The 26,521-nt window shown below is 58.8% G+C and overlaps 1 protein-coding gene across 13 annotated transcripts in view; it reads left to right on the top strand.

The window, feature by feature from the left end:
* CBFA2T3 (CBFA2/RUNX1 partner transcriptional co-repressor 3) overlaps window positions 1-26,521 on the top strand; it is a 70,243-nt gene that overhangs the window by 28,022 nt on the left and 15,700 nt on the right. For 5 of the 13 annotated variants that reach the window (XM_053555181.1, XM_053555189.1, XM_053555173.1 and 2 more), the window contains 4 exons: window positions 15,824-15,967; window positions 20,001-20,078; window positions 24,079-24,320; window positions 24,540-24,629. In XM_053555181.1, the coding sequence (XP_053411156.1) occupies window positions 15,847-15,967; window positions 20,001-20,078; window positions 24,079-24,320; window positions 24,540-24,629 (531 nt within the window). In that variant the 5' untranslated portion in view covers window positions 15,824-15,846. Of the gene's footprint in view, window positions 1-15,820; window positions 15,968-20,000; window positions 20,079-20,506; window positions 21,105-24,078; window positions 24,321-24,539; window positions 24,630-26,521 lie in introns of those variants that run through there. The other 8 variants (XM_053555210.1, XM_053555160.1, XM_053555250.1 and 5 more) reach the window with 4 other exon arrangements.

The raw sequence follows: 26,521 nt of genomic DNA, 5'->3' as shown, positions 1-26,521 counted from the left end.
GCTGGGATGCTCCCCCTCCCCCACCCTGAACAGCTCCCACCAGCCTCTGCTTCAGGCCTTGCTCAAATGTCACTTTTCTACCCACCCTCCCCACACACCCCCACCTCATGCTTCTGTCCTCTTGCCCTCCAAGGTCAGTTCCAGGGGCAGGACTGTCCCACCTGTGGGGTGGTCCCACCACCCCCCTCTCATAGGTGATGGCACCAGGGTCACAGATGGAACAGGGACACCTGCGGTGTGCAGAATGTGTCTGCATAGCCACTGCCCACAAGCTGCTGCATATCTAGTCCTACAGCGTCATCAGTGCCTGCAGCCCTGGAGTTCAGCCCTGAGTCACCTGTGCGGGGGTGGCACAGGGTCAACCTGGACAGTCTGTCCTCACACTGGGACTTGCTCCCTAAGCAGATGTTGCTGAGGGCCCAGGCCAGTAGGCAGACAGCCCAGAGGCAGGGAGGGAACAAAACCTCATACTCCCAGGAGTGGTCCTCTGGGAACTAGTGTGCTGCTGGAGAAGTTGTGACAGACCACCCAAACTCAGTGGCACAGACCCCGTTTTTGCTACGCGGGCAGATCCTTATATCAGGAGTTGGGACAGGGCCTGGCAGGCTAGTGTGTGTCTCCCCCACGATGTCCACCAGATGGCCTTGGCAGCTGGGGCTCAAAAGGCTCAGTGTGGGGGTCCCTTGGGACTCACTGATCAGCACTGGGATCCGGCGTGTGTTGCCTGTCCACAGAGCTGTCCGCTCTGCCCTTCTTAGCGGAGCCACCCTGGCCTTTACTGAGCTAACTTTGGAGCCAGGTAGCAACACTGCACTGTGGCCTATGTAACCCCAGTGGGAAGGGACCAGGAGATGACCCCCTCCTGCAGGGAGAAGGTGAAGTTGGGCTGATCTGTCTTTGAGGACAGGCCCCCCGGGGGCTAGTGGAATGCATAGTGGGGGTATGGCCCCACTCAGTATCTACTTCCCTGTCCTCTGGCTCCAGCTGCCCCCGGCCTCACCTCGCCTGGAGAGGCAGTCAGGGCTCTCAGGCCAGGCTGGCACCTGCTCTGACCCTAGGCAGGGCAGGGAGACCATGCGTGGAGGTCCCTGGAGGAGACATATGGGCCCCCTTCCCAATACCAACTCCTCCCCTGGCCTGTCCAGACACAGGGCAGAATTCAAACACCCCAGTGAGGATACATCAAGATAGCTATTTTCTATTGCCCTCCAAATTTAGCTCTCAAAGTGCCCCCTACACTGTAGAGACTCAGCCCTCCCTCCTACAACTCCCTACCTGCTGGGTGGTGGAACTGGGGACTGTGCCTTGCCCGTATGCAGCCTTTAAGGGGGGCTTGGGTCTGGCTGTGGAAAGAGCTGAGCTGCCCTCTGCCCTGGGGTCTGGCCAGGTGGGGGTTTTGCCCTGGCATGCTTGCTCAGAGCTGCACCAGGGGCTGGCAGACAGCATTCCCTGTGGACACCTGACCTCCACGTGGGCCCCTCTCTGGGACACGCAGTGAGTTGGCATATGGCTTATTAGGCATACTCAGCACTACCTCTGCAGACAAACACTACCCTTCGGAGGGACAGAAAGCAGACCCACGGGGCGGCGATGGTGGTGTCCCCACCCTGTCCGTGGAGGTTGCTTTTGGGCCCAGGTTGGCTTCTCTAACAAGGTGACCTTGAGCCATGGCCTGTGGGAGATGAGCCACTGCCCAGTAGGGACATATAGTGGGCATTGAGGCTCAGCCTTGAGCAGAGTGGCTGCCTCAGGCATCTGGGCACCACAGCTGTCAGGCTGATCTGAGGTCATTCCCACCCAAGCCCAGCTGCAAGCACCTGTCAGCCCATCTTACAGATGAGCAAACTGAGCCTCATTCCTCACCCTGGTAAGCTCAGGGCAGGGCCAGCTCATCCCTCAGTAAATGCCAACTCGCTGGCCTCCCTGCAGCCACACAGGTCGCTCACCACATCCTTCTGAAACAAAGCATTTTGACCACAGGTCTGTCTTGGTCTACTGTATCACATTCCCCAAGACTTGGCCCACTGACTGCCCCACTCCCTGCTGGAGAGACTTGAGAAGAGGGTACTGCTCCCCTGAACACTGAACCAGGAGACCAAGGGCAGCACCAACATTGCTGAGCCTGAGCCAGGACAAATGTCCCTGTGCCCACCCAAAGCTGGGCCCCTCCAGGAATTCCAGGGTGTTTGGTGGTGGATTGAAGTGACCTCTTAAGCTAGAGGTTGGCAGAGGAATTTGTTGCCTTTTCTGGAGCCAGGACTCCCCTGAGCTGCACCTCCAGGAGCCTTGAGTCCTCATCTGATGCTTCAGGTCTGGGTGGCTGCCCCCAAAAGCTCGTTAATCCCACAGTGGTGGGGCTACCCCCCTTCATAGGTGGGGAAATAGAGTTCCCAGTGCTCACCCACTGTGCCATGGAGCTGACCTCTGCTGGGCAGAAGAGAGATGACAGGTGGGGCAGAGGCCCCTTTGGAAGCGGGAGAGCAGTATCTTCATTTGCCTCTCTCAGCCTCTCTTAATAAATCACACAGCCCAGGCGTGCCCTGATTCCAGAGTGCCACCTACAGCCTCAGTGGTCAGGGACCCCACTTCTCAGCCTGAGAGGCCCCTCTCGGGGGGGACAGGTGGGAGTCCAGGAATAGCAGCAGCTCTGGAGACCCCGTGTTTGTGTGCAGAGGCGTCCCCAGATGTCCCCTGTCCTGGAACCAGGAGTGAGAATCTTTTGCTCAGGGTGTCAGTTACACTATAAAATGAGAGTTTGCCTCCTGCCGGCCCGATGCCTGCCCAATGAGGAGAACTAGGCCTGCTAGCATCTGTACCTGGCTGGGGTGGGGGAGGGGGAAGAGGTGCCTTCCTGCCCCAGGAAAATTCACTGAGGGCTGTTGTTGACTCAGCAGTTCCCCACCCCCAGATCCCTGAGGCTTTGTGAGACCATTTGGTGGAATGAGTCAAAACATCCAGAAGGTTCTCTCTGGGGAGGGTGGCAGAGCCCAGATCCTCCCCAGTCTCCTCCGGAGCAGCTGCCACCCCGGCTGGGCTGCAGCCGCCCATCTGCCCACCTGGCTCCTTCCCAAGGCCAGGGAGAGGAGAGGAGGGGCCGGGCAAGGCTAGAGACAGACCCCATGTCCGCTGTGGACCCAGCCAATCTTTCTGGGTCCCAGTTGTGGGGAGGAGTCCAGGCCAAGGCTCCTGCCCTCTCTGGGTGTCCATGCCTGGAGCTGGGCAGAGCGGAGACCTTGGGTGGACCATCCCCACCCTAGTAACTGGTAGCTCCCAGGACTGCCCAGGGTTTTAAAAGCCTGCCCCATGGCCTGGTCCTGGTGTGCTATCAAGAGAAAGAGCCCATGAGGCTGAGGCTGAGGTCTGCAGGCAAGGTGAGCATGGTGGCCTTGGGTCCTCACTCCTTCAGCTGGTGGTTCCCCACTGGGTTCTGGGTGCCAAGCTGCCTCCACTGTGCTGGGTCTGCCAGGAGGTGGGTGAGACTGGGCTGAATGTGAGCATCAGACAAGACAGACCCATTCCCTGCCTGGGGGCTCTACCTCTGAGAAGCCTCATCACCAGGCCTGGGGCCACCCTACAGGGATTCCACTTACCCGCTAGCTGTCTCTAGGCCCCGCACAGAGCATTGGCTCTGACCCTCAGCCCCCACACCAGCTTCATAGTCCACACCAACCTGTAGATCTGTCCCCCCTGAATGGGGCCTGCCTAGCACCCCCCAGTCAGCATGGCCTCCACTCTACTGGACTCAACCCTGCTCCTTCCTGTCTTGGTAGCTTCAGGGGTAGGGCCAGGCCCAGATCTCTTGAGGATCTCTTGTCTTGGTGCCTGCGGTGGCCCCCTCAAGCAGTCTTAGGGCACCAGGGGGCAGGAGGGGCAGACTGATTTAGGAAGCAGTGTGGCCCATGCTCTGGGATGTGGTGGGGGCAGACATTTTCCCCTGTCCATTCTCAGGAGGTCCCAGGCCCACTTCGCAATCAGCTTTGGTGTCGAGGGGAGGCCTGTTTACTGCTCAGCTCAACAGGCTGCAAGGCCTGGCCACTCTGACACTCCTGGCTCCTACAGAAGCTCTGGAGGAGAAAGGGGGCAGTTTTGATAGCGGCACAGTACTTGGGGTGGGGTATTTTTCCAGGGAGATGTGTGGTGCCCTTCTGGGTGGAGAAGAACCTTGAGATTCCCCAAGGAGAGACTTGGGGGTAGAGCCTTCCACCACCCCACGAGTGAGCCAGGCTGGCGCTTAGCTCCTGGGGACAGCCTGGCGTGACACAACACCCTGGGACCTAGTTCAGTAGTGTCAGCAGCCTCCTCTGGCCCTGATGGTGCTGTGGTGGGAGCGTCCGCTTTGCCATCTGTGCAGTGGGGAAGGGAGTGCAGCCTCTCCTGTTCCTTCAGTGGACTATCCAGTAGCTGCAGAGGCCAAGGAGAGGGACCAGAGAGTAGGTGTGGGCTGTGTCAGGTGCTCCAGAGGAAGCTACCTCAGACGGGCATGTCCTGGAGGGCTCAGGAGATAAATGCACTGTGAAGACCTCCAGGGGTCCTGCTCAGGGCAAATCTGAGCTCCCACCCCTCTGGCCTCACCCTCCCCCAGCAAAGTATGGGCCAAGATGGGCCCTCTCCTTCCCCGCCATGGGCCTTGGACCTGAAGGCAGAGGGGGCAGGTGGGAGGGGTTGGGGTGGGGCCCTGCCCACAGAGAGCCTGGAGGAGGCACCCACTGGGTTCAGGGCTTCTGCCCCCTCATCCAGTCAGGCTGGGATTGCCTCAGGCCCCTGAGGGGGATCACTGCGTCTTCCCCACTCCTGTGCCATCCTCTCTGCTGCCTGTGTGTAATTAACAGAGTAATTAAAAACAGGATGAGTTAATTGGTATTCATTTATGTGGCAGATGTTTTTAATTGAGGCAGGAAACAATTTACCTGTTTACATAAACAATGGCAAAGGCGGGCTTGTAAAACACAATTTTTTATATATATATTTTTTTCCTCCTCCTTCCTAAAAAGAAGAGTTGAAATCAACTGGGTCTCCCCTGCACACGGCCTCCGGCCTCCCGGGAGCCTAGCCAGGCAGGCCCCTGGTGGGGAGGGGAGGAGCAGGGGACTGGTGCCAGGAGGAAACATCTGTCTGGAGTTTGTCTCCTGCTGAGCCTCCCTCCTTAGACTCAGAGGAAGGGCGTGTGGTGCCTGCCTGGGCTTCTCACAGTGACACCCCCAGATGACTCTGGGGCTGCCCAGGGCCAGGTGGGGGGTTTCTGACCCCAGGGGGGGGCTGGGAAGGGGCTGGGGATTTGGGTGGATGGTGTTGCACTGTGGGGTTGCCCACCACGCGGCATACGTAGCAGTTGAAATTGAATCAAAATGAAATAAAATTTAACATTCAGTTCCTCCCTGGCAGAGCAGCTTCCAGGCACTCAGTAGCCATGTGGGGCTCTCGGGTCGGCGTGCACAGCACGGACCTGGAACATTCCATCACTGGAAAGCTCTGTGGCTCAGCTCTGGGAGGGATCTTCTCACCGTGTCCCTTGTAGGCAGGGGTAGCAGCCCTCATCCTCACAGCCCCAGCCCTGGAGAGCAGATAGATGAGCCGACACCCGCAGAGTGTGCAGGAGACCACGGATCACCCTGCTGGCTCAGTGTCCACTGACAGGGGCAGCTGCCCCGGCGTCACACACACCTTCTAATGAATTCTCATGGAGTCTCAGTATCTCCCCCTGGTGCAGATGGAGAAACTCAGGCCCTGGAGACAGCGGGGTCTGAGTTGTGACTGTGGCCCCTGCCCTGATGGTGTCTGCCACGTGAAGTGGGGAAAGCTAACTGCAGAGTCCCTTGGCTGACTGGTGCCCGTTTTGTCCTTTCCTGAGAGAGTGGGTGTGTGCAGGACTGTGACCCCAGTTGACTGGAAGGAGGGAGACACGGAACTGTGAACAGGTCATTCTGGGCTGAGGGACAGTGCAGCCTGCATCTCCCAGGTCCTCTGGAGGGCTTGAGGGGAGGAATTTCACTGGGTAATGGTGAGGCTGGGTCCCGGGCCACCAGCTCTCCCAGACTTCCCTCCTGTGAAGCCCGATGGAAACAGGCTCCCGCACAGCTGCAGCGGCCCCAGATGTTTTGACACCACCTGCAGGGGCCGTCCAGGTCCATCGAGGATGAGGGCCCTGGGGGCCAGCAGTGTGCAGTGCACTTGGGACTAACCCTGCACCACCAGCCACGTGGCCCTGGGGAGGACCTGCACGGCACCTGGGACAGGGACTGAGTTGAGAAGCCCTTCAGGAGCAGCAGCTGGGCCCACCTGCAGTTGGACCTGCTCCTCCCTTTTGCCCCTGGTGTACAGAGTCAGAGGGGCCCAGGTCGGCACCCTCAAGGTAAAGAACTGAGAGGGAGGACAGGAGTTTGCGGCTGTGTTTGCATCTGAGCAGGGTGAGAGATCCGTAGGCCACCTTCCTGGTCCACAACAGGTTCCCTGTAGGCAACACAAGGTGGGGCTTCCTGGGGCCAACTGGTCAGTTCCCACACACCCCGGCCACTGCAGCTCACAGGGTGAGGTGCAGCCGATGAGGAAACCCGAGAGCAAGGCTAGCGGAGTCTCCACTGCACCCGGCTTTCTCCAGGGGAGGTTACTTCTGAGGTCCTGTCACAGTGGCTAGTATTTGTGGGTTTGCTTAATGGTCATCACCCGGGGTCCCTCCAGGCCCCGCAGCCAGGTGCAGTGGTGTCCCCACCTCCTCAGAGGACACAGGTCTCACATGTCACCCAGAGCCAGACTCCAAACTCACGTCCTGGCTGCTGCTCCACACCCTCATCCATGTGTGTTGTATGTGTGCACATCCTGGGTCATTCTTAAGCTGTGGGTTGGCAGGAGCGTCAGGAAAAACATTCTCAACTTAACATTTGTGCACAATAAACAGGACCACCAGTCCCTAATTGTTACTTAGCGTCACATGAGCAGCATTATTACTTTAAATTTTGGCAGCATTCCTCTGGAGAGTGCAAGGTGATAGGCAGCCAATTTGCATGTTTTTTAAACAAGGAAAACACTTTGGGAATCAGTTAAGCCTTCACATCAGGAGTGCTGGGTCTGGCTGCCCCACCACAGGAAGGAGGCAGGAGGGGCTGTGCTGTTCCCTCCCTGCAGCTACCGTCTGCCTTCTGGGAAGGTTCTCTCTCCTAGAGCTGGCAGGTAGCTTGTGAGTTTCTCTGTTTCATCAGTTCCCTTTTGCTTAAGACTCTGTAATGATGTATCTGTTAACTGACGTGACAACTTGTAACTGTCCATTGTCACTGGTATTTGGCCCCCAGAGTAGGAGAAGCCAGTGCTATGGGCAAGAGGCATTTTTAAAAATAAATCAAAGACATGGTTTAAGTACAGGAGGGGTGGCTCTTGCTGAGGGAAGGGAAAGGGAAGCTATGCTCTGTTCTCCCCAAGGCAGTGACTTGTCTCCTTCCAGGAACGCGTGTGAGGACCTGAGGGCTGCGTGTGCGTGAGGTGCAATCACGTGAGCTCATCTGTTCAGTAGTGGGGAGGTGCAAACTTCCTTGAGGTCATACACCTCTCACTAGAGAAAATGCACATGCAGACACCTGTCCCAGTATACACGTGTGTGCATCTGTGTGCACACGTGTACACTTCCATTCACTTTGCTCGCTGTTCCCCTGCTGGCTGCCCTGCTCCCCTGAGCTCTTCTGTCCCAGCTCCACTGGGTGCCCTCCCTGCAGGAGTCATCCCTGGCCTGCCCCACAGCCCCCTGGGTGCAGCTGGAGTCCCCAGGGCCCCCACACCATGTTGCAGGTCAACCGTTCCCATGGCCTGTGAGCACAGGGAATGGACTCAGGTGCCAGAGACCTAGTAAGAGCCTATCCTTGTGGTGCTTGGGACACAGATGTCCCTAAACGGATGGGTGGAGGGCATTATCGGAGCAGGGTGAGGATCTGACGGAGGTGAGCAGCCCAAGACTGCCCAGGCCCCCCCAGGTGGTCACATCACCGCGCACATTGTCACAGCCTGTTCCTACTTTGCCAGGCTGCAGGAGACCCCCAGGGGGGACACGTGTGCAGCTGCAACCCAACTCTCAGAGTGCCAGGTCTGGTGTGGAGCACAGGGCACCCTTCCTCCCTCTGCCCCCTCCCAGCATGGAACCCAGCGAGGCAGCCAGGGACCCTGATGGCAGCTGCCACCCCTGAGGCTGGGGGGTGGTTGGGGGTGGTGGTGTTGGCAGTGTAGCCCCAGCAGCTGGGGAAGGAATGTGCTTCCTTTGTGTGTGAGCCATGGGGCAAGCAAGCCTAGACATCTGGATCCCATTTGCGGCCTTTGGAGAGTGTGGAAGGTTTTAATTCCAGCCACGCTGAGCTCCCAGCCCCCCCCCCCCCAGCCTGGCTGTGCTCTGCTCAGCCCCAGAGGCTGTGAAGAACACACTCTGGATGCATCGCAGGGCACTTGGTGTGGGCCCTGTGGCCAAACCAGAGCCCAGGCCCCTGACTCACCCAGCCCCTCTCTAAAAATGCAGCAAGAATACGACAACCCTGATAGCTTTCTGCCCAGGGACCACCATCACACTGTGTTTCCGTCCATCTTCCTACACACATTTCCAAGACAGAATTACAAGCTTTGCCATCACATTGGATTCTCACTCCTGGGTCACTTTTCCATAGTGGGGGGCGGTGGTCTGTGACATGACTTCTGTGAGTGAGCATGTGCGTGAAGTGCAGTGGAGAGCAGAGCATGCAGCCTGACACTTCCAGAGTGTGACATCGGCCCGGTCAGCGATGTCCCCCAGGCCCCTGTGCTCACTCCCTGTCCCCATCCTGACTTCACAGAATGGTGCCGCCTGACTGAACTTCATGCCCGTAGAATCTTACAGTGTGTGCCCTTTGGGGTCTGGCCCTCCCGCTGGCGTGTCTGTGAGGTCCTGGCTGCACTGGGTCCCATTTGTTCTTCATCCTACCATGTTGTGGCCTACATAGAACTCATTTACCTCTTGGACTCTTGGTGGGCATTTCGGTGGTTTCCTGTCTGGGCCTCATGAGGAAGCAGCTAGGAAGCCTCTAGTCCCTGCACCTGTGCAGGTTCTGTGCCCAGAGTGATGAGGTTCAGGTTAGCCAGTAATGATGTACAGCTCTCTGGAGTGCTGCACTGCAGCCTGGGCCACCAGCCAGCTCAGGCTACAGCACATCCCCTGCATGGGACACTCTGGGGTCTTCTCACCGCAGACAGCTCTGTGGCCCTCTGGGCTGTGCTCTGAGCACATCGGCACAAGGGACAAGCTCTGCCTGTGACCTGCCTGGCACCCGTGGTCTTGGGGCTGGACAGATGGTCCTGCAAGTAACTGGGGCAGGTGCCATCACAGCTCTGTGCCTCAGTTTCCCATCTGTAAAGTGGGGCTCTTACACTTCATGGCTTTGTCAGGGGAGTGAGTTGAGAGAGTGGTCTCAGCAGCTGTCGCCCCAAAACACCATGTGTCAGACTATCCCCCTTAGACTTCGAAGCAGTCTGCTGTGCCCAGCAGGTGACACTCCCTGAGTGTGTGTACCGTGCTAGACTGGGTAGGGTTCACACACTTTATCCTGCTGAGACTCTGTGTTGTGGATTCTGTCCTCATTCCCATTTTACAGGTGAGAAAACCGAGGCTCAGAGTAGGAAAAGGAAAAGCCAATTTTGTTCCCGCCAAGAGACAAGCCTGAGTCTCGCTTTCCTCTCCTCACCTCTGTTGGAGGTGGAAGGGGGAACCACATCAGGGTTTAAGTTTGCAAAATACTTGTGGTACACTGAGTCACCCCCACCCCATGAAGTGCCTGTTTTGCTCCTGGACCACCTGAGACTCCAGGCATCTACGGCAGCACCTGAGGTCACTCGGTCATGGCAAAGGGAGGTGGGACGAGATTCCTTAACTCCTGCCAGCTCTGTTGCCGTGGCAACCTCGGGCCAGCACCTGCACCACCTGTGGCCCCGCATCCTGGGGTCTCTGAGTCCTGTCCCAGGTGGTCCAGAGCCAGGCAGTGGTAAGGGCAGCAGTGAGTTAGTAGGCCTTTGGGGTGGCTGCCCTGGCCAGGCTGCAGAGGATGGGGAGGGCTGGCAAGAGGAATCTGGTCTTGGCTCCAAGTCCCTACGGGGGTTGGAGACCTGCCTGGGCCAATAGGAGAAAATACTAATCCTTGTATTTTTGTGCTAATAGTTGTTCATGGGGCAGTAGAGACCTTGACAGGAGCCAGATGTGGGAAGCGGCTCAGCTGGAGCCTGGGACTCATTAGGGCTGCACCCCCCCGACCCAGATCCCCACTGCCCTCAAACCCCAAGGGGTCAAAGGAGCCAAACCCAGTGGCCTGGGGGACAGTCTTGGGTGGGGGCTCAGCTTCTGGGCATCTGCCCATGGGGGACCCCACGTCCTGGGTTTGTCTCAGCCATCCCCTCAGCCTGGGAGCCGCTGTCTGACACTTGGGCCTCCTCAGACCGAGAGCTTCCTAGAGCTACACCTGTCCCTCTGCTCTTGCTTACATTGCCACTGTCAGGCCTGGAGCAGTTGGCAGGCCCCCCCAGGAGGCTGGTCTTTGGCCAAGGAGATTGCTCACCTTGTGTGAGACCCCTGGGCCTCAGGGTTCAGGAGAGGAGCTACTCCCAAAGCCCAGTTGCTGCCAGAGGCCCGTGAGGGCGAGAGCGAATTCTTGGGCCAGGATCTGCCTGAGCCTGGCCTGGAGGCCCAGACACCCCTCATGGGCGTCCCCACCTCACTCTGCCCCTCAGGCTGTCAGGGTTTCTTCCACCTGAGATGAGTTTCAGGTCTGATGGGGTTGAGAGCTGGTGCGGGAAGAGAGCTCTGAGTGAGTGAGAAAACTAGTGAAGGGACGGAGATGCCGGCAGGGATGCTGCAGCGGCCAGCTGGGGTGGCAGAGTGGGGGCAGGGCATCAGCGTTTCGCCTCCGATGAGCTGCCCGACGTCTTCCCCTTTTCCATAGGCTACATCACTGCCTGGCAGGAGGCTTTGTCCTTGGGCCATGCCATGGTGTAGTTGGTGAGCAGGAACTGGCATTGGTGGGTGCTGAGGGCTACGTGGATGAATTCTTGAGGAGGGGGTGTGAGGAAGCGAGGGGTCTCTCATGGAGCCCCAAAGGCCACATAGTGGAGTGTGGGCCTGATGAGGACAGAGCTAGGAAGCCAGGGAAGGCTCAGGGTCCTGGAGGTCCCTGCTAAGGCCAGCAGGGCTACAGCCATCTCACTCACCGTGTGGCTAGGTGGATCTCTCTGGGCCCCAGCTTCTCATCTGTAAGTGGGGTCACATAGAGCATCTTCCTGGGGCCAGCATGGAGATGCCCCTACTGCCCCGACTCAGGATGGGCTGTGCACAGCAGAGCCCAGCTCCGCCCCAGACACCTCCAGGCTTCTTCCCCAGGTGCCCAGGGGCAACAAAGCACTGTGGTCCAAGGCCTCGGCCAGTAGATGGACTTGTCTTCCTGGGCACTCCCTCCCAAACTCAGCAGGCCTCTCCTGAGCAGCTACTGTGTCCCAGCCATTGTCAGAGGCTATGAGCAGCACAAATGTCCTGCCCTCCGGGAGCTGGTCAGGGGAGACAAAAGTCAACAAGAGGAGAATAAGTAAACATGGCACACACTGAGCAGGAGGCACGGCCTGGGCTGTGGAGGGAGGTTGTGAGGGACAGAGGCACCGGCCTGGGGGAGCTGCCATTGCGTTGCTAGCAGGGGAGCCAGCCGTGCAAAGGCCCTGAGGTACAGCAGAGGCTGGGTAGGGCCAGATACACAGGGAGGGCCCGACAACTCTCAGGCACTGGCTGAAGGCTGGGACACTTCCCAGGTCTTGGGGAATACGCCCTGAGGCCACTCAACCCTGCAGCTCCCCCAAAAGCCAAGCAGATGGGGTCACTTGGTCTGAGTCCCCCAGTACTGGACCACTGGCTAGCCGAGGGTAGAGGCTGGAATTTGGACACTGGCCCTGTTCTGGCCATGCTCCCCACCTGCTACGTGACTGTGGCCAGTGACCTCAGATGAGTTTACCTCTCAGGGCAACGAGGACACGTGAGGCTGCAGTGGGCACAGAGCAGTAGGTGTCCGCGCCGTTCCCATGGGGCAGGTGCGGTGTTGCCATGAGTACCTTCCACCCTCACTGCTCTTGCCCCCGCCCTCCTCAGGGTGCCAGGGCTATGGGTGGCTGTCCTGTGCGCCTTTCATGTCGGCTGCCCACCCAGGTTGCTGCGTTCAGGACCTGTGCCCCTCCTCCTCGGGGCCCTGCCTCCCAGCTGGGAGAAGCCTTTGCTCAGGGACTGGCTGCCTCTGAGACTGGGCTCACTGTCATCCCAGGGACATGAGGGCTCAGCCGGGCTGGTGCGAGGAGAGGCCTAGAGCCTGTGGGTCAGCTCCAGGGGGATCAGGGTGAGACCATGTCTGTAATGGGATAGCCTATTCCACTGTTGCCATGCCCTGACCATTGTCCCACAAGGGCCAATCCCAGGACCCACAGAGAGAGTGGACTGCAGTGCCGGGTTTGAGGCCAGGCACCCCCTGCCTAAGTTTCCTCATCCGCTGACATCGTAGACCTATGGGGGTACAAAATGAGGTGATCTGTGCAAAATGGTCGGGTTAGGGCCTGGCACACAGTAGGGCTTTATCCCCACGTTCATGTGCAGAGGCCCCGTAGTAGGAGTGCTGAGGCAGGTCCCGTGTCACAGGTCATCTGCTGTGTCCCCTGGGTTCCCTGCCCATCTTCCCGTGTCCTGGGGCTTTTGTGAGGGTCACCCGAGATCACAGCAGGATTTGGACTGTAGAAGATCTTAACAAGCTTCAGAGGTGACAGGGACTTGCAAATGTCCCCCACACTGCCGCCAACAGGCCCTCCTCCCACGGAGGCTTTGAGAACCCATGGGATGGGAGCACTGGGCTGCGGCCAGTTCCCAGCCGGCCAGGGTGGGCTGGGAACCACAGGCGGACAGGAACAGTGATGGATGGACGGAGTGGTTCGTTCCGGCACATTCTGTGTTCTTTCCCACCGGCTCTGCTGGGCTTGGAAAGCTGTTTCCTCTGTCATCGGATTAGTGACATTCAGCTGGGAAGGATATGTGGTCTGGGAAAGACACAGGGTCTCCCATGGGCCCTGGGGAGCAGCCGCCACGATCTGGGAACTTTCTGGAAGGGCAGGAGCTCAGGCAGTGGGTGAAGTGGGCAGGGCTGGAGCAGCCGTGCTCACAGCCTCTGGTGGCATCAGGATAGCAGGAACCCGTGCCTGAGGCCTAATATCAGGGTGCCACCTGCCGAGCCCCAGGCGGGGCAGCCAGTAGAAATGCCCGATCAGTGCTGCTGGAGACGCAGGGATGGAGGGGGGGCCAGGGCCAAGTGCCTAGCTCTTGGGGCTCATGGCCATAGGTGCCCTCATGGCCAGAGAGAAGGAGGGAGCTGTCAGCTGATCCTGGCTGCCCAGATCCATGTGTGTCTGCCATGCCTTAGCACCCTGTGCCTTGGTTTCCCCACCCATAAGATGGACAAGGGCAGTATCTTGTCAGGGGTGTTGGAAGGTCACTTGAGGGCTGACCCAGCCCTTTATGTAAAGGACCATTTCTCCTATGGTTGCTGCAGTCTGAGCCAGAGAGGAGCTGGGAGACACTGCTTGGGGCTTCCGAGGGCTGTGGCCAGGGCCAGCAGGTACCCAAAGACCTCCTTGCATGAGTGAGTGGGTACTGGGTGTTCCCTTCTCGAAATCTGTGCTTTACTCTGCACGTGTGAAGGTGGGCCCTGGCTTCCCCCAGGAGGGTCTCTGCACTTGCAAAGAGGGATAGAGAAGTCTCCATGCCCACCTGCTTGCCGTGACCTGAGGCAGATTCCCTCCCTCTCTGCGTCTGCCATCCCTGGAAATGGGTGGATGGCTTCTGTGAGGATGAAGTGAGTCACAGCCTCTGGGCAGTGAGCACTCTTCTGCTGTCCTCAGTAAGTGGACAGCCTCAGACCTGCCTCACTTTCCTCTCTGCCCACGGAAGTAACATTGAGTCCCCCTGCCACCGGGCACCAGCAGGGTGCTGCCAGTTCTGACTTTAGTGTGCAGAACTTTGCCGTCATCAGGTAGTGCCTGACGGGTATTTGCCCACTGACAGCTGTGGCAATTCCATGGGACGTGGCTCCTTGGCTTTGGCTGGCCTCCCAGGCAGTCTCCCCACCACGGCAACTATTGGACAAGCCCATAGGAGACATGCCTGCCTAGCACTGGCCCCTGCCTCACCCGTACCCTGCTCACCCACTGAGCCCCCCCTTCACTCCTTCTCTGTTGCTTGATTCTCGTGGCTCAGAGGAGGCATCCTCCATGGAAGGGCTTTGGAAAGTACAAATGAGCAGCGTCCCAGGGCCCTAAGCCTGTGTCCCCAATGCCAGCCGGGCTTTCAAAGCCCTTGTCCTCATCCCTCCTGCCCCTCTCACACATGCCTGATCCAATTGCTTGCCCAAGGGTGGCCTGGTCAGATCAAGGGCTGGTCAGGACGGGCCTGCACCCGAGGATGGCTGGACACATCTGCCCCTTCAGTTGTCACAGGGGACTGGCTGCTGGCCCTGTAGCTAGGCACGGTGTTGACAGGCTCCCACAGCTGCGGTCACACGTGTGCTGGGCCATCAGCCTCTGACAGGGGCAGGGCAGGGTTCCTGGCAGAAGGGCAATCAGCGGCTGCCACTGAGGGACAGGTGCTGCAGCCTGGGTGGCTGCTGCTGGCTGACTGGACAGGGAGGGGTATCTTCACCCCACCCACAGGCGCCTGGGCAGCGTGATTCTGGGGTGTTGGGGTGTCGGCAGCATCTCCAAGCTTCTCCCGCCTGTGCAGTAGGCAGATGGAGAGGAGCACTGGCAGGTCTGCAGGTGCTTGGTGTATGGCAAGGGAAAAGCTATTCACTGATCACCAGCTGGAGAGGCCTGTGGCCCAGGCAACACAGTCTCAGGGCCCACTGACAGTGGTCACAATAGTGACAGCTAGCGGGAATTGAGTGCCCGGACACTGATCCGTACTGGCCCCCCTGTAGCTATAAGGAGAAGGAGGATGCAGAGGTCATGAGCAGGCTGGCCCCTGACCTCTCGTTATGATGGCTGGGTGGTTCCACCTTGCTCCTCCTGAGCATCTAGGTCCTGGGTCTTGCTGGCCTTCCCTCAAGAAGACCCGGATCCCTGGCTGTGCCCACCCCACAGAGCATGCCCTGACAATACTTTGAGCCCCCCAGTGCCACAGCCTGATGTGCCTTTCAGCCACCCTGTGGGAGGCTCAGAGTCTCCTCCTACTCTGCCCCCTACACTCAGCAGAACTCACACCTCAGTGAGGTCAGCCACCCGGGGATCTCATCACCCTGGGTTCTGACCACTTGGGTGTCCAGGTGGTGCTGACCATGGAACACAGGCCTAGGGGCAGAAGCAGGAATGTCCCAAAACCCTCAAGTCCCAGGCTGGGTGGGGAAGGGTGGCCCCCCAGCCTGGGTGGATGCCCTCCCTGGGGCCATGGAGTTGCCTCTCTGACCAGCAGCCCTGAGAATATACTGGAATTGGGTGGAGGTGGCCCTATCTGGGAGCACTCCCAGGGTGCTGGCAGAGGTGAGCACAGCCCCTCTGCCCGGGGCACTGCCCTCCCCTAGACCACAGGGAGCTTAAGCCTGGGGTCTCCCTTGGTGGGGGTCACACCCTGAGGGGCTTGGTCCTATTCTAGACCCCACCTGACACAGGCTGACCCAAGCTTGTCCTCAGGACTGGTCCTGCCCCTTGAAGCCACCTGTGCAGCCCACCTGGGCCTCGGGCGCTCAGGCCTCAAACCAGCTGCTGGGGGGCTGGGCTGGGATCCTCTGCCTTCACTGGGCTCACCACCCTCTGTACCCTCCAGCAGACAGGAAGGAGAAGGCCGCAGCGATGCCTGACTCCCCTGTAGAAGTGAAGACACAGCCCCGGGCCACACCCCCCAGTATGCCGCCACCACCGCCCGCCACATCCCAAGGGGCCACACGACCCCCATCCTTCACACCACACACACGTGAGTATCCCCACCCCAGGGCAGAGGTGACCACCACGCTGTGACACTCTGAACTCCTGCCAGCTGCCAAGGAGGCCTTGAGAGGGAGGACCTGGCGTGGCCGAGAGCCTGAGCTATGGGGGGGGCATGTCCCAGCCCCCTGCTCTGGCCTATCTCTGACCTCTCCAGGCCTGGGCCTCTCTGAGGGGCTGGCACCTGCCTCACAGGGTGCAGAAGGTCAGCAGAGGCTCCCACTCTGTGGCCAGCACAATGTGAGGCTTGGATGGAAGTTGGCTGTGACATGTTACTTCTTGCCATGGCTCAGACAGGGATGGGGACTTCCCCAGGTCACACAGCAGGTCACCTGAGTGCAGGCCCCTCCCAGAACCTTGGATGCCCAAGTGTTGCGGCCAGACCTCAGCAGGGCTGTGAGGACCGACTGGGCACTGGGCCCTTGGCTCCGAAAAGGTGGCTGTGCCTTGGGGGTAGGAGGGGCGTGTGGTAGGGCCTGGACAGGTAGTAATCAGCATGCTTGGTGCACACAGCCTCTCGTGGTAGGCTCAGGGACTCTGGAGCGGATTGCAGCTGGTTCTCATGTGCAGCCACCATCAGAGCCCCTTTTCTTTTAGGAAAGAAGTTTGGGACCCAGTGATTTTGGGGTCCTGAGTGGTTGGGAATAGGGAGCCTCCAGGTTTGGGCTGGTGTGGGGGGCATTGTTCCTGGTGTTAATGGAGATAATCCACATGCCCCTCATACTCCGAAGCCAGAAACCCAGGCATTGAAACCCCATGATGCCCTTTCTGGGTGAGAAGCCTGAAATTCTTTATCCTGGTGGCCCCAGAGCTGCTTTCTCAGCCCCCCTACCCTGGAGTCTGCCTGGAGGGTGAGCTGGGCCTGGCTGCCTCCATGGTTCTGCCCCCAGGGCCTGGCAGCTGACAGCTCTGGGTGTGACCCACCTTCCTCCTGGAGAAGGGCATTGGCTATCGGTCCAGCCTCTGTGTTTGTAGGACACTGGGATTGAGCCAGTCCTGACTCAGTTGGTAAATGGAGCGCCACAACTGCTCCCATGTATGCCGGCTGCCCAGAGGCAGGGATGTGGGAGCCTTATGGCCTAGCACCCGGCCTGCACCTTCCACTTGGTCAGAAGTTTCCAGCTCTCTGCAGGAACCCATCTGAGCCAGGGTCCCACTGTGTGTAGAGACAGGAACAGCCCATCCAGGACTCAGCACTGGGTGTTTTGCTGGTCCTGTGTCTGTCTACACTGGCTGGGGGACCTCTAGCACAGAGGTTAGGTGAGCTTTTCTCACATACGTGGCAGTGTGGCTGGGCTGGGGTCACCCTTTTCTCTTTTCCAGAATAGTCCTTACCTTGGGCTAAACCACAGGCAGTCTCTGTCAACTAGGCAGAGTCTGTCCACGTCCAGCCTGCATAGGGGAGAGGAGGATGTAGTGGACATCTCAACCTAAGGGAGAAGGGTGTTGGCCATTGGGGCCACAGCTCCCAGGACCCAGCTGGGGGCCACCCACTGCCAAGCACAGCCAGCATCGGGGACAGACAGAGCATTTCCCAGTCTCTGTGGCCCCAGGCCTGGCCCCTACTTCGTGGGAATGTCTCTCCTACCCCCTGCTTTTTCCCTCAGCAACCCCCTGTTCCCGAGAATCTGTACCAGCCGAGGCCACGGGTTTGTTTTCGTGAGTCTGGAGAACAGGTGTGCGACTGGCATGTGTGGCTCAGGGTCCTTCCTGCCCCCTTGGCCCTCACTCTACCTTGGAGGTCAATTTCGGGGGTGGAGGACAGAGCTCTATTTAGAGCTCACAAAGCTTATAAAAGAGGCAATCGAGGGTTTTTCTTTTCTAAACTGACACTGTGGTTCCTTCGAGTTGGCAGGAGCGTCTGCCTGAGACTCCAGCCACCCCCCCACCCCAATCTGCCTCAGATTTGTTCCCTAATCCACGTGATCCCTGGAAAGCCGGGTGGTTAACCGCAGCCCTGCATCTGTCTGGTGGCTGCCCTCAAGAAGGCCCCGCCACTCACAGCAGATTCCTGCTGAGAGCCTCCAGAGCTTCCCTGGGGATTGGCTTCCAAGCCAAGCTGACAAGAGATTGACCTTGAACCACGAGTGGAGAGTGGCGGTTCCTGTGCATGGTGACGCCTGGGCACAGATTCAGCTTGGAGTTGAAGCCAGGTGTAGCTCGGCACTGTAGGCAGGAGGGTGAAAGAAGAGTTCTTCTAGTAAGGAGCGGAAGGAGCAGGGACCCAGACCAGGCTCTAATAGAGCTGGGAGGACCCTCAGAGGGCTCCATCCCACCTTTCATTACCCCTGTGACAGAGTGCTCACTACCTGCACATACAGAGCTACAACCTATGTCTCTATGCTTCTGCCACTAACTTAAGCTCAGACAAATCAAATCTTTCTTCCTGTTTGATGCTCTCTCCTCCAAGCCTACGCCATCCTGGGCTTCACTTTAGAGACTCCAAGCCCTGAATCTCGAGTCACTTTTAAAATAGTTTGGGCCGCAGGTCCCTTGAAGATAGTGCCAAGTGGGTCACCAGGAACCTCCTGAGAAGAGGCCTTTAAAAACCAACCGATGGTGGCTCAGCGCCTGTGGCTCAAGTGGCTAAGGCGCCGGCCACATACACCTGAGCTGGCGGGTACGAATCCAGCCCGGGCCCGCCAAACAACAATGACGGCTGCAACCAAAAAATAGCCAGGCGTTGTGGCAGGCGCCTTAGTCCCAGCTACTTGGGAGGCGGAGGCAGGAGAATCGCTTGAGCCCAAGAGTTGGAGGTTGCTGTGAGCTGTGAAGCCATGGCACTCTACCCAGGGTGACAGCTTGAGGCTCTGTCTCAAAAAAAAAAAAAAAATACCAACCGATGGGGCAGCGCCTGTGGCTCAGTGAGTAGGGCACCAGCCCCATATACTGAGGGTGGCAGGTTCAAACCCAGCCCCTGCCAAACTGCAACAAAAAAATAGCCGGGTGTTGTGGCGGGCGCCTGTAGTCCCAGCTACTCGGGAGGCTGAGGCAAGAGAATCACCTAAGCCCAGGAGTTGGAGGTTGCTGTGAGCAGTGTACTGTCTCTACTGGAAAAAAAAAAAAAAAGAAGAAGAAAGGGCAGCACCTGTGGCTCAAAGGAGTAGGGCGCCAGCCCCATATGCTGGAGGTGGTGGGTTCAAACCTAGCCCCGGCCAAAAACTGCAAAAAAAAGACTCAATGGGCAGCACCCGTAGCATAGTGGGTAGGACGCCAGCCACATACACCAAGGCTGGGGGGTTCAAACCTGGCCCGGGCCAGCTAAAACAACAATGACAACTACAACAACAACAACAAAAAAAAATAGCCAGGCGTTGTGGTGGGCGCCTGTAGTCCTAGCTACTTGGGAGGCTGAGGCAAGAAGAATTGCTTAAGGTCAAGAGTTTGAGATTGCTGTGAGCTGTGACACTACAGCACTTTACCCAGGACAACAGCTTGAGACTGTCTCAAAAAAATAATGATAATAAATAAATAAATACCAACCCATGCTGGCTGGGCACAGTGGCTCACACATGTGATCCCAACACTATGGGAGGCTAAGGCGGGTGGATTGCTTGAGCTCAGGAGTTTGAGACCAGCCTGAGCAAGAGCAAGACCTCGTCTTTACAAAAAATTCCAAAAATTTAGACAGGTGTGTGGCATGCGTCTATAGTCCCAGCTACTTGGGAGGCCAGAGCACGAGAATCAGGATGTCCAGGCTGCAGTGAGCTGTGATCGCACCACTGCACTTCAGCCTGGGTGACAGAGATCCTGTCTCCATCAAGAAGAAAAGGAAAGAAAAAAACTAACCTGTTTATGGAGGTGATGGCAATGCTAAGATTCTTGTCCTGCCAGAACACTCAGTCCAAGCTTGATATTTTACAGAAAAGGAAACTGAGGCCCAGACAGGGGAATGAACTGGTCCAAAGTGGTGACAGAGTCCCATCCCCAACGCCACTGCCAAGGCACCAAGGGAAGGGCGGCTGACGCCCTGCAGGACAGAGCCGCGCCCTTCTGACGGCGTGTTCTCATTTTGCTCACAGATGGAGAGGACAGGCCTGCGACGCTGCTGCCCCCCGGCCGTCTTCATGGCTGCTTAAAGTGGTCAATGGTCTGTCTTTGTAAGTAAAATTACAGGAGCCACAGCCTCCAAGGAGGCCTTCACTACTGTCTGCCACAAGTCCCGCCTCCTTCATGAGAAGGGGGCTGAGAGGGGCAGGTCCAGGAGAGCCCAACAGTAGACCCATAGACCCATAGACCCATGTGTGGGACCTCAGCCAGTGCATAGCCTCTCCAGGCAGCTCTCTCCCCACAGCACAGCAGAGCAAGTGAGTTCTGAGAAGGTGTGATGACCCCAGCCCACACAGAGTCCCAGCTTCTCCCCTTTGTGGTGGGGGACCCCCTGTGCCTCAGTTTCCCCACATGTAAAATGGGAGCATTCACAGCACTTAGTGCTGAGGTGAGGCAGGCAGCAGAAAGGGAACACCAGGAGGCCTGGTACGCACGGGGGGCACCAGCAGACACTAGTCACGAGTGGATGTTTCCATCAGAGAGCTTGGCCCGCAGCAGCTGTTCAACGAAAGGAAGCTCTGGGGCAGTCACACCGTGCTCCAGTCCACCAAGGACAAGCCAGTTGGTGGCACAGCCCAGGTGTGGCCGCAGCACAGCCCCCAGGCACTGACCATGGAAGATGGGACAGCTGTGCCCTGCTGTGGGGTGTGGAGCTCCCTTCCCGCTGCCGTTACCCAGGCTGTGCGAGGCTGTGCTGTGGTGCCTGGTGCATGGTCCTGAATGTGGCTGTTCTTGGGCGGGGCGTGTCTATGAACAGGAATGGTCTGATTCCCAGGTCCAGGGAGTTGCCCACAGCACCCTTGGCAGGGGGCCCCTATCCCTGCCCGACCCCCACCAAGGCCCTGAGGCCAAGAGCTGCAGAGGTGCTAGCGTGTGCCCCCAAACCTCAGCCTGGGACACGTGTGCAGTCTAACTTAGTAACACACCTGTCACGGAATGAAAGCACTTGTGCTGGGGTTATTTTCGGCGTCTCCTTAGCAAGCTGCTGAGGCTGCCCGGCAGCCTGGGAGGGAGTACAGACAGGCAGGCGAGGGTGACAGGCCGCCGGGAGGACCCAGGCGCCCAGGGCAAGGCTGGTAAGCGAACCTCAGGGAGGCCGGGCTCAGGCCGGCCAGGGGCTGGCAGTGGGGGACCAGGCAGCATGGACAGTGGCATGTCTTAGAATTGGCTAGGAGGTCCAGACGCCATGAGACCATCCAGTTTAGCCTCAAGAGGTGAGCCCCCATCTATTGGGAGGTCTCCCACGACAACAGACTACCTCCTTCCTGGTCTGGCCGGGTGACAAGTGGTTCTCTTCAGTCTTGAGTAGACATATGTGTCAGTGCCCATGGTGGGGTTGGCCAGAACTCGCCAGGAAGAGGGAAAATTAGAGCCATAGTGGATCCCCTGAGCAGAGCTTAGAGGGTGAGAGACCAGGGCTGCCATGCATTCCAGCTCGAGAGGAGCTCAGGAGCATGTTGGGCCATTGTGCTGGTGTGTCTGTCCCAAGCCCCCAAGGAACTTCTGGGACCGTCCAGACCAGGGTGGCTAACAGATCTCCACTCACACATGCATCTGCAGCTGGGGCAGCCATACCAAGAAGGGTCAGGAGCCTCGGGGACCCTGGGTTCTGTCCCTGCAGCCTATTCCTTGGGATATTTCGTGTGTACCCCACCTTCAGCGGGCGAGTTCTGAGGTTCTGCTCTGGGGGTGGGCCTCACAGCGAGCAGAGTCACCATGTCCACTGGGGGCCCCTCGGGGTGCTAGAGCAGACACGCCAGAAACATGCACAGTAAAATAGGACCTGCCACACCATCTGTGCCCCTGCAGCCCCCTGTGGAACTTGGAGTGGGTTGGGGCCACCTGCAAACAAGGAAACTGAGGCCAGGCTTCAGCCAAACCCACAGGGCACCTCTGGGCTTGGTGGCAGGCCCCTCACGGGCAGGACTGTGTCTGTTGCATCTGAGGGCTGCCGTGCACACTGACCATGCAGCTGCCCTCCTTCCCAGCCTCCGCCCTGCAGCAGGTGACTCCATGGCTGGGCTACCCGAGGGCTCTGCCCCAAGGGACCCCCAGTGGCATATTTGCTTCACTCTTGGCACTGCGGACACCCTGAGCTCAGGTCCCGCCTCACCCGGGGCCCAAAACCCCACCAGTGGGTGCTTGGTCTATGAGGGCAGCTGTGGACAGGAGGTCATCTCTTGGCCAGGCCACCCTGCTGAGACCCCCACCCACCCCTCAGAGGCACATGGTGACAGCTCAATCTGCCCTGTGTGCAGGGCATGCCAGCCCAGCCCCTGGATGGGGAGGAGCATTAACCAGTGAGTCCTGGACCTCTGGAGTTGTAACAGCGCCTGGGGAGGATGGAGCCAGAGGAAATTGGGGGCAGTAGCCTCAGGGGCAGGGCAGGAAGGTGCCCAGTGGGGGTGGGGGCCAGTTCAGGAGCCCACAAGGAGGGTCTCCCCAGGCATGCAACAGGGGCAGGAGTCACTGGACCCAGGGAGAGCCACAGCAGAGGGGCCAGTCAGCAGCAGCCACCTCCCAAGGTCCAGTCAGGATGTGCGGGTAGTGCCTGGTCTGGGCACCCAGCCCCCCGCGGAGCAGGCAGAGGGAGCTGCCTCACTGGGTGTCCCCAGCATAGGCCCTGGTGGGCTCCCTCAGCTGTAGAGTGAGGAGATGGGTGCAGCCTCAGAGGGAGCAGGTGGCTCTGAGTGCCCTGGGCTATGGCACGGGTGGGGAGCCTGGCCCCTGCAACCCCCAGGACAGAGCACAGGCCACAGCAGAGTGAGCAAAAGAGGCGTGCGTGGGTGGAGAGAGGAACATGGAGTCAAGGAAATGGAGATCTCATTCTGGGAACAACATGCAGGGAGCGTGTCTGTACACGGGAGAGGTGCATAAGGGGCCGGGCCAAGTGCTACTGGCCAGGACTGAGGTGTGAGTGGCCACAGGCCTCCCACAAACATCCAGTCTCCTGCCTCTGCCACCCAGGGTCCTGGGATCCCTGTGACCTCTGACCTATCTACAGATGCAGGGAGCTGCAGTTCAGGCTCCTGAGCCTGGGGCTTGGGGTATAGGCAGTCAGGGGATAGGACAGATGCCTTAGCCATAGGCATGGCCTTGGCCTCTTGCCACCAAGGCTGAGGGCTGAGGACCTGCCCAAGACTTTCTTCAGCAGCTTCAGTTGTGGGCCAGGGACCTGAGATGCTGGCCCTGAGGGTAGGGCTGGGTAGGCACATCTCTGTGACCAACAGGGTGGCCCCTGTGACACAACCATCAGCTGTCCCTCGGGTCACCTGCACGTCCTCAGCTCACACCAGCTGGGGCCTGTGTACACACATATCTGTGTGTTCTTGGGTGTCCTAGCCCCGCTGCCCCACTCTGAGCCCCCCAGCCACTGCTCAGGGCTGGGAGGCACCAGGTGGGCAGCTTGCTTGGGGCCGTCATGGCAGAGGTGAGAGTCACTAGCCTTTTGAGGGAGATGAACAGTTTACTGCCCAAGTCCCTCCGCTCCCAGAAAAGGGGAAATGAGCCAGCAGGTCCCCAACGAATAGAGAAGCCCAAGGCAATTTGGTGGGGCTGAGTGTCTGGGGACCAGTCATGGGGACCCCAGTGCCCCTGCTGGGGGTCTAGACTTCCTGGCCTAGAGAAAGGCCCAAGAGGTACTGCCAAGCCAGGAGACCACCAAAATAAAGGTCACTCCACAGCCACTACCAGTGTGTGAGTCCCCTCCTGGGTGCAGTGTCCACATTTGTAAAGGGGTGGACATGCTCCTGATAGCATGGTGGCAAGGACAGATGGTCAGTGTGTTCAGGCACTGGGCGAGGCCTAGGGCCACCCCCCACCATCATCCTTGGCACTGCCGTTACCCCATCTCATCACTGCTGTTCATTGTGGCCACTCTGGTCGCTGTCACTGTCATCACTCGTAATTTTGGCACTGACACATCACAGCGCTATCATCCTCAACATTGTTGTGTCTTGTCACTGCCACCATTGCTGTTGACATGTTGGTTGTGGCTGCTGCGTCCCCATGCATCCTGTCCTTGCCCTCATCCCACCTTCCCTTCTGCAGTGATGAACGGTAGCAGCCACTCGCCAACAGCCGTCAGCAGCGCCCCGTCCACACCCAACGGCTTCAGCAATGGCCCGGCCACCTCGTCCACGGCCTCCCTGTCCACACAGCACCTGCCCCCGGCCTGTGGGGCAAGGCAGCTCTGCAAGCTGAAGCGTTTCCTCACCACTCTGCAGCAGTTTGGCAGCGACATCTCCCCCGAGATCGGGGAGCGTGTGCGCACGCTGGTGCTGGGCCTGGTGGTAAGTTGGCAGGGGCAGCAGGGGTCTGGGGCATGCAGGGTCCTTCTGTGAATGACACGGGCCAGTGTCAGTGACACTGATGTCAGTGACTGGGGTGGACTCACTCTCAAGCTGCCGTTGGTGCCATGCTGGGCTCTCAGGTCCCCCCCCCGCCCCGTCTGCCTAACACAGAGCCGCCTCCATAGGGCATGCTGACCCAAGGGGGGTTTCTTCCTGCAGAACTCGACGCTGACAATCGAGGAGTTTCACTGCAAGCTCCAGGAGGCTACCAACTTCCCCCTGCGGCCGTTTGTCGTCCCCTTCCTGAAGGTAATGGCAGACCCTCCAGCAGGCCCCAGGCATTGCTCTCAGCAGACACAGGGAAGCGGTGCTGACCAGAGTCAGAGCCGGTTCCTTCTGGTGAAGGCCACACATTGGCTGCCAGAACAGACTGGTCAGCCACCAGATGCAGCAGTTATCACTGGCCACGTGCCCTGACCACGTGCCAGGTACTCTGTGAGGCTCAGGGATGCAGCCAGGAACAGGCTGGGGCAGAGGGAAGGCAGTCGGTCAGCAACCATAGCACAACCTGGAGAGGAGGGCCTTGCTGCCAGGAGAAACGTTCTGAAAGCCCCTTGAGTTGTGAGCATGGGACTTTCACATCACAAAGGATGAGGGAGGGAATAGGACAGCAGCACACAGCCCTTTAGGTGGCAGGAACAGCATGTGCAAAGGCCCAGTGGCAGGCAGTTCCTCTGTGTCTCAGCAGCCAGTGAGGCTGGAATGGAGGTGGAGAGGCTGCAGTGAGGCAGAGGCGGGCAGCATCAGACCGGCAGCTAGGTGGCTACATGGCTAAGATGTAGCAGTGTCAGAGGAAGAGGGTGGCAAGGTCCAGCATAGCAGCTAGCCCTTGGCAAGGCTTCCCTAACCACAGTGGTGTTGGGCAGCAGCAGTGGCACCCAGGGGCAGTGCAGGCTCCTGGCCCAGCATGAACCCACCGATGTGGAATCTGCACTTTAAAAGATGCTGGTGAGTCCGGTGCACATGAAACGGCATAGCCCATGGGGTGTCAAGCCAGCATGGTGGTCACTGTGTCCTCTACTCCCCCGTGGTGGTGGCATATCTCTGAGGGATGAGGATGAGATGCTTGCACGTGTGTTTGGCCACATGACCCTCTTTGCTGAGTACCTCCCAAGGTCAGGGCTCATGGGGTGTAACTGGGATGAGCTGGTCTGTCTGCGCCCTTGGGCCCACGCTGGGCACCACCCACCCACCTACCCCCTGCAGCCAAGGCCAGCTGGCAGGTGGCCAGGCTCCTTGCACATCCCAGCCGGGCTCCCTGCACATGCCTTCAGGGGACCTTGAAGACAGACCAAACCAGACACTCACAGATGGGAGCCTGACACTGCCATGGGGCAGCCGCTGGCCAGGGCCTCGTGAGTTCCTCTGTGCTTTGTTTTCTGCATCTGGAAAATGGGAATGAGTCTCAGCTCTCGGGAAGTCTGCACAAGGCTGGGGAAGAACGGGCACACATGGGGCATGTCATGCATCATCGACAGCCAGTGCTTTAAATGTCCCTCAGAGCAGGAACGCTTCAGAAAGTTGCTTCGCACCCCTGTGGAGGGGGCAGCCAAGGCACTACCATTGTTCCCAATTAGCAGGTGGGAGACTGAGGGCCCCACTGAGGGTGAGATGGGGCTGGGCTCACACCTGCATCTGTCCCACACCAGAGCCCACAGCCTTGGCAGGGCACCTGCCATCCAGGGGCGCCCACGTCACCCCTCCTGAGCTGCCACAGAAGAGGCGGGGCTGTCAAGGAGGCAGGCGGCCACCGTCCTGGCCTTCCTTGGCCCCTTCCATTCCTTCTTTCAACTCCCTGCTGACTCTACCACTTCCAGCGCCCACCTTTGGGGATGGAGGACCGGCTTTTCTATCAGATTGGATGTTTGCAGGAGGTGCCTTGGTGGCATTAGTGGTTCTTGTTTACCTAGGAGACATCAGGGTGCCCTCCATACCTGGCCCACCAGGCCTGTACCCCCTGCCATGATGCTCGGCAGGTCCCCAGTGACCTCCAAATATCCCATATCCCACCATGTCACCACCCACCATGGGCACCAGGCAGGACACCCAGCACTGCTTTGTGGAGGGCCCTCTCTGCCTCAGTTTCAGCTCTGTGCACAGAGCTCTCACAGAACTAAAAAGCCAGCTTGGGGAAGAGATGC

This window comes from Nycticebus coucang, chromosome 2 (genome assembly GCF_027406575.1).
Source record: "Nycticebus coucang isolate mNycCou1 chromosome 2, mNycCou1.pri, whole genome shotgun sequence".
Lineage (NCBI taxonomy): Eukaryota > Metazoa > Chordata > Mammalia > Primates > Lorisidae > Nycticebus > Nycticebus coucang.
This window is presented reverse-complemented; position numbering and strand designations above follow the sequence as displayed.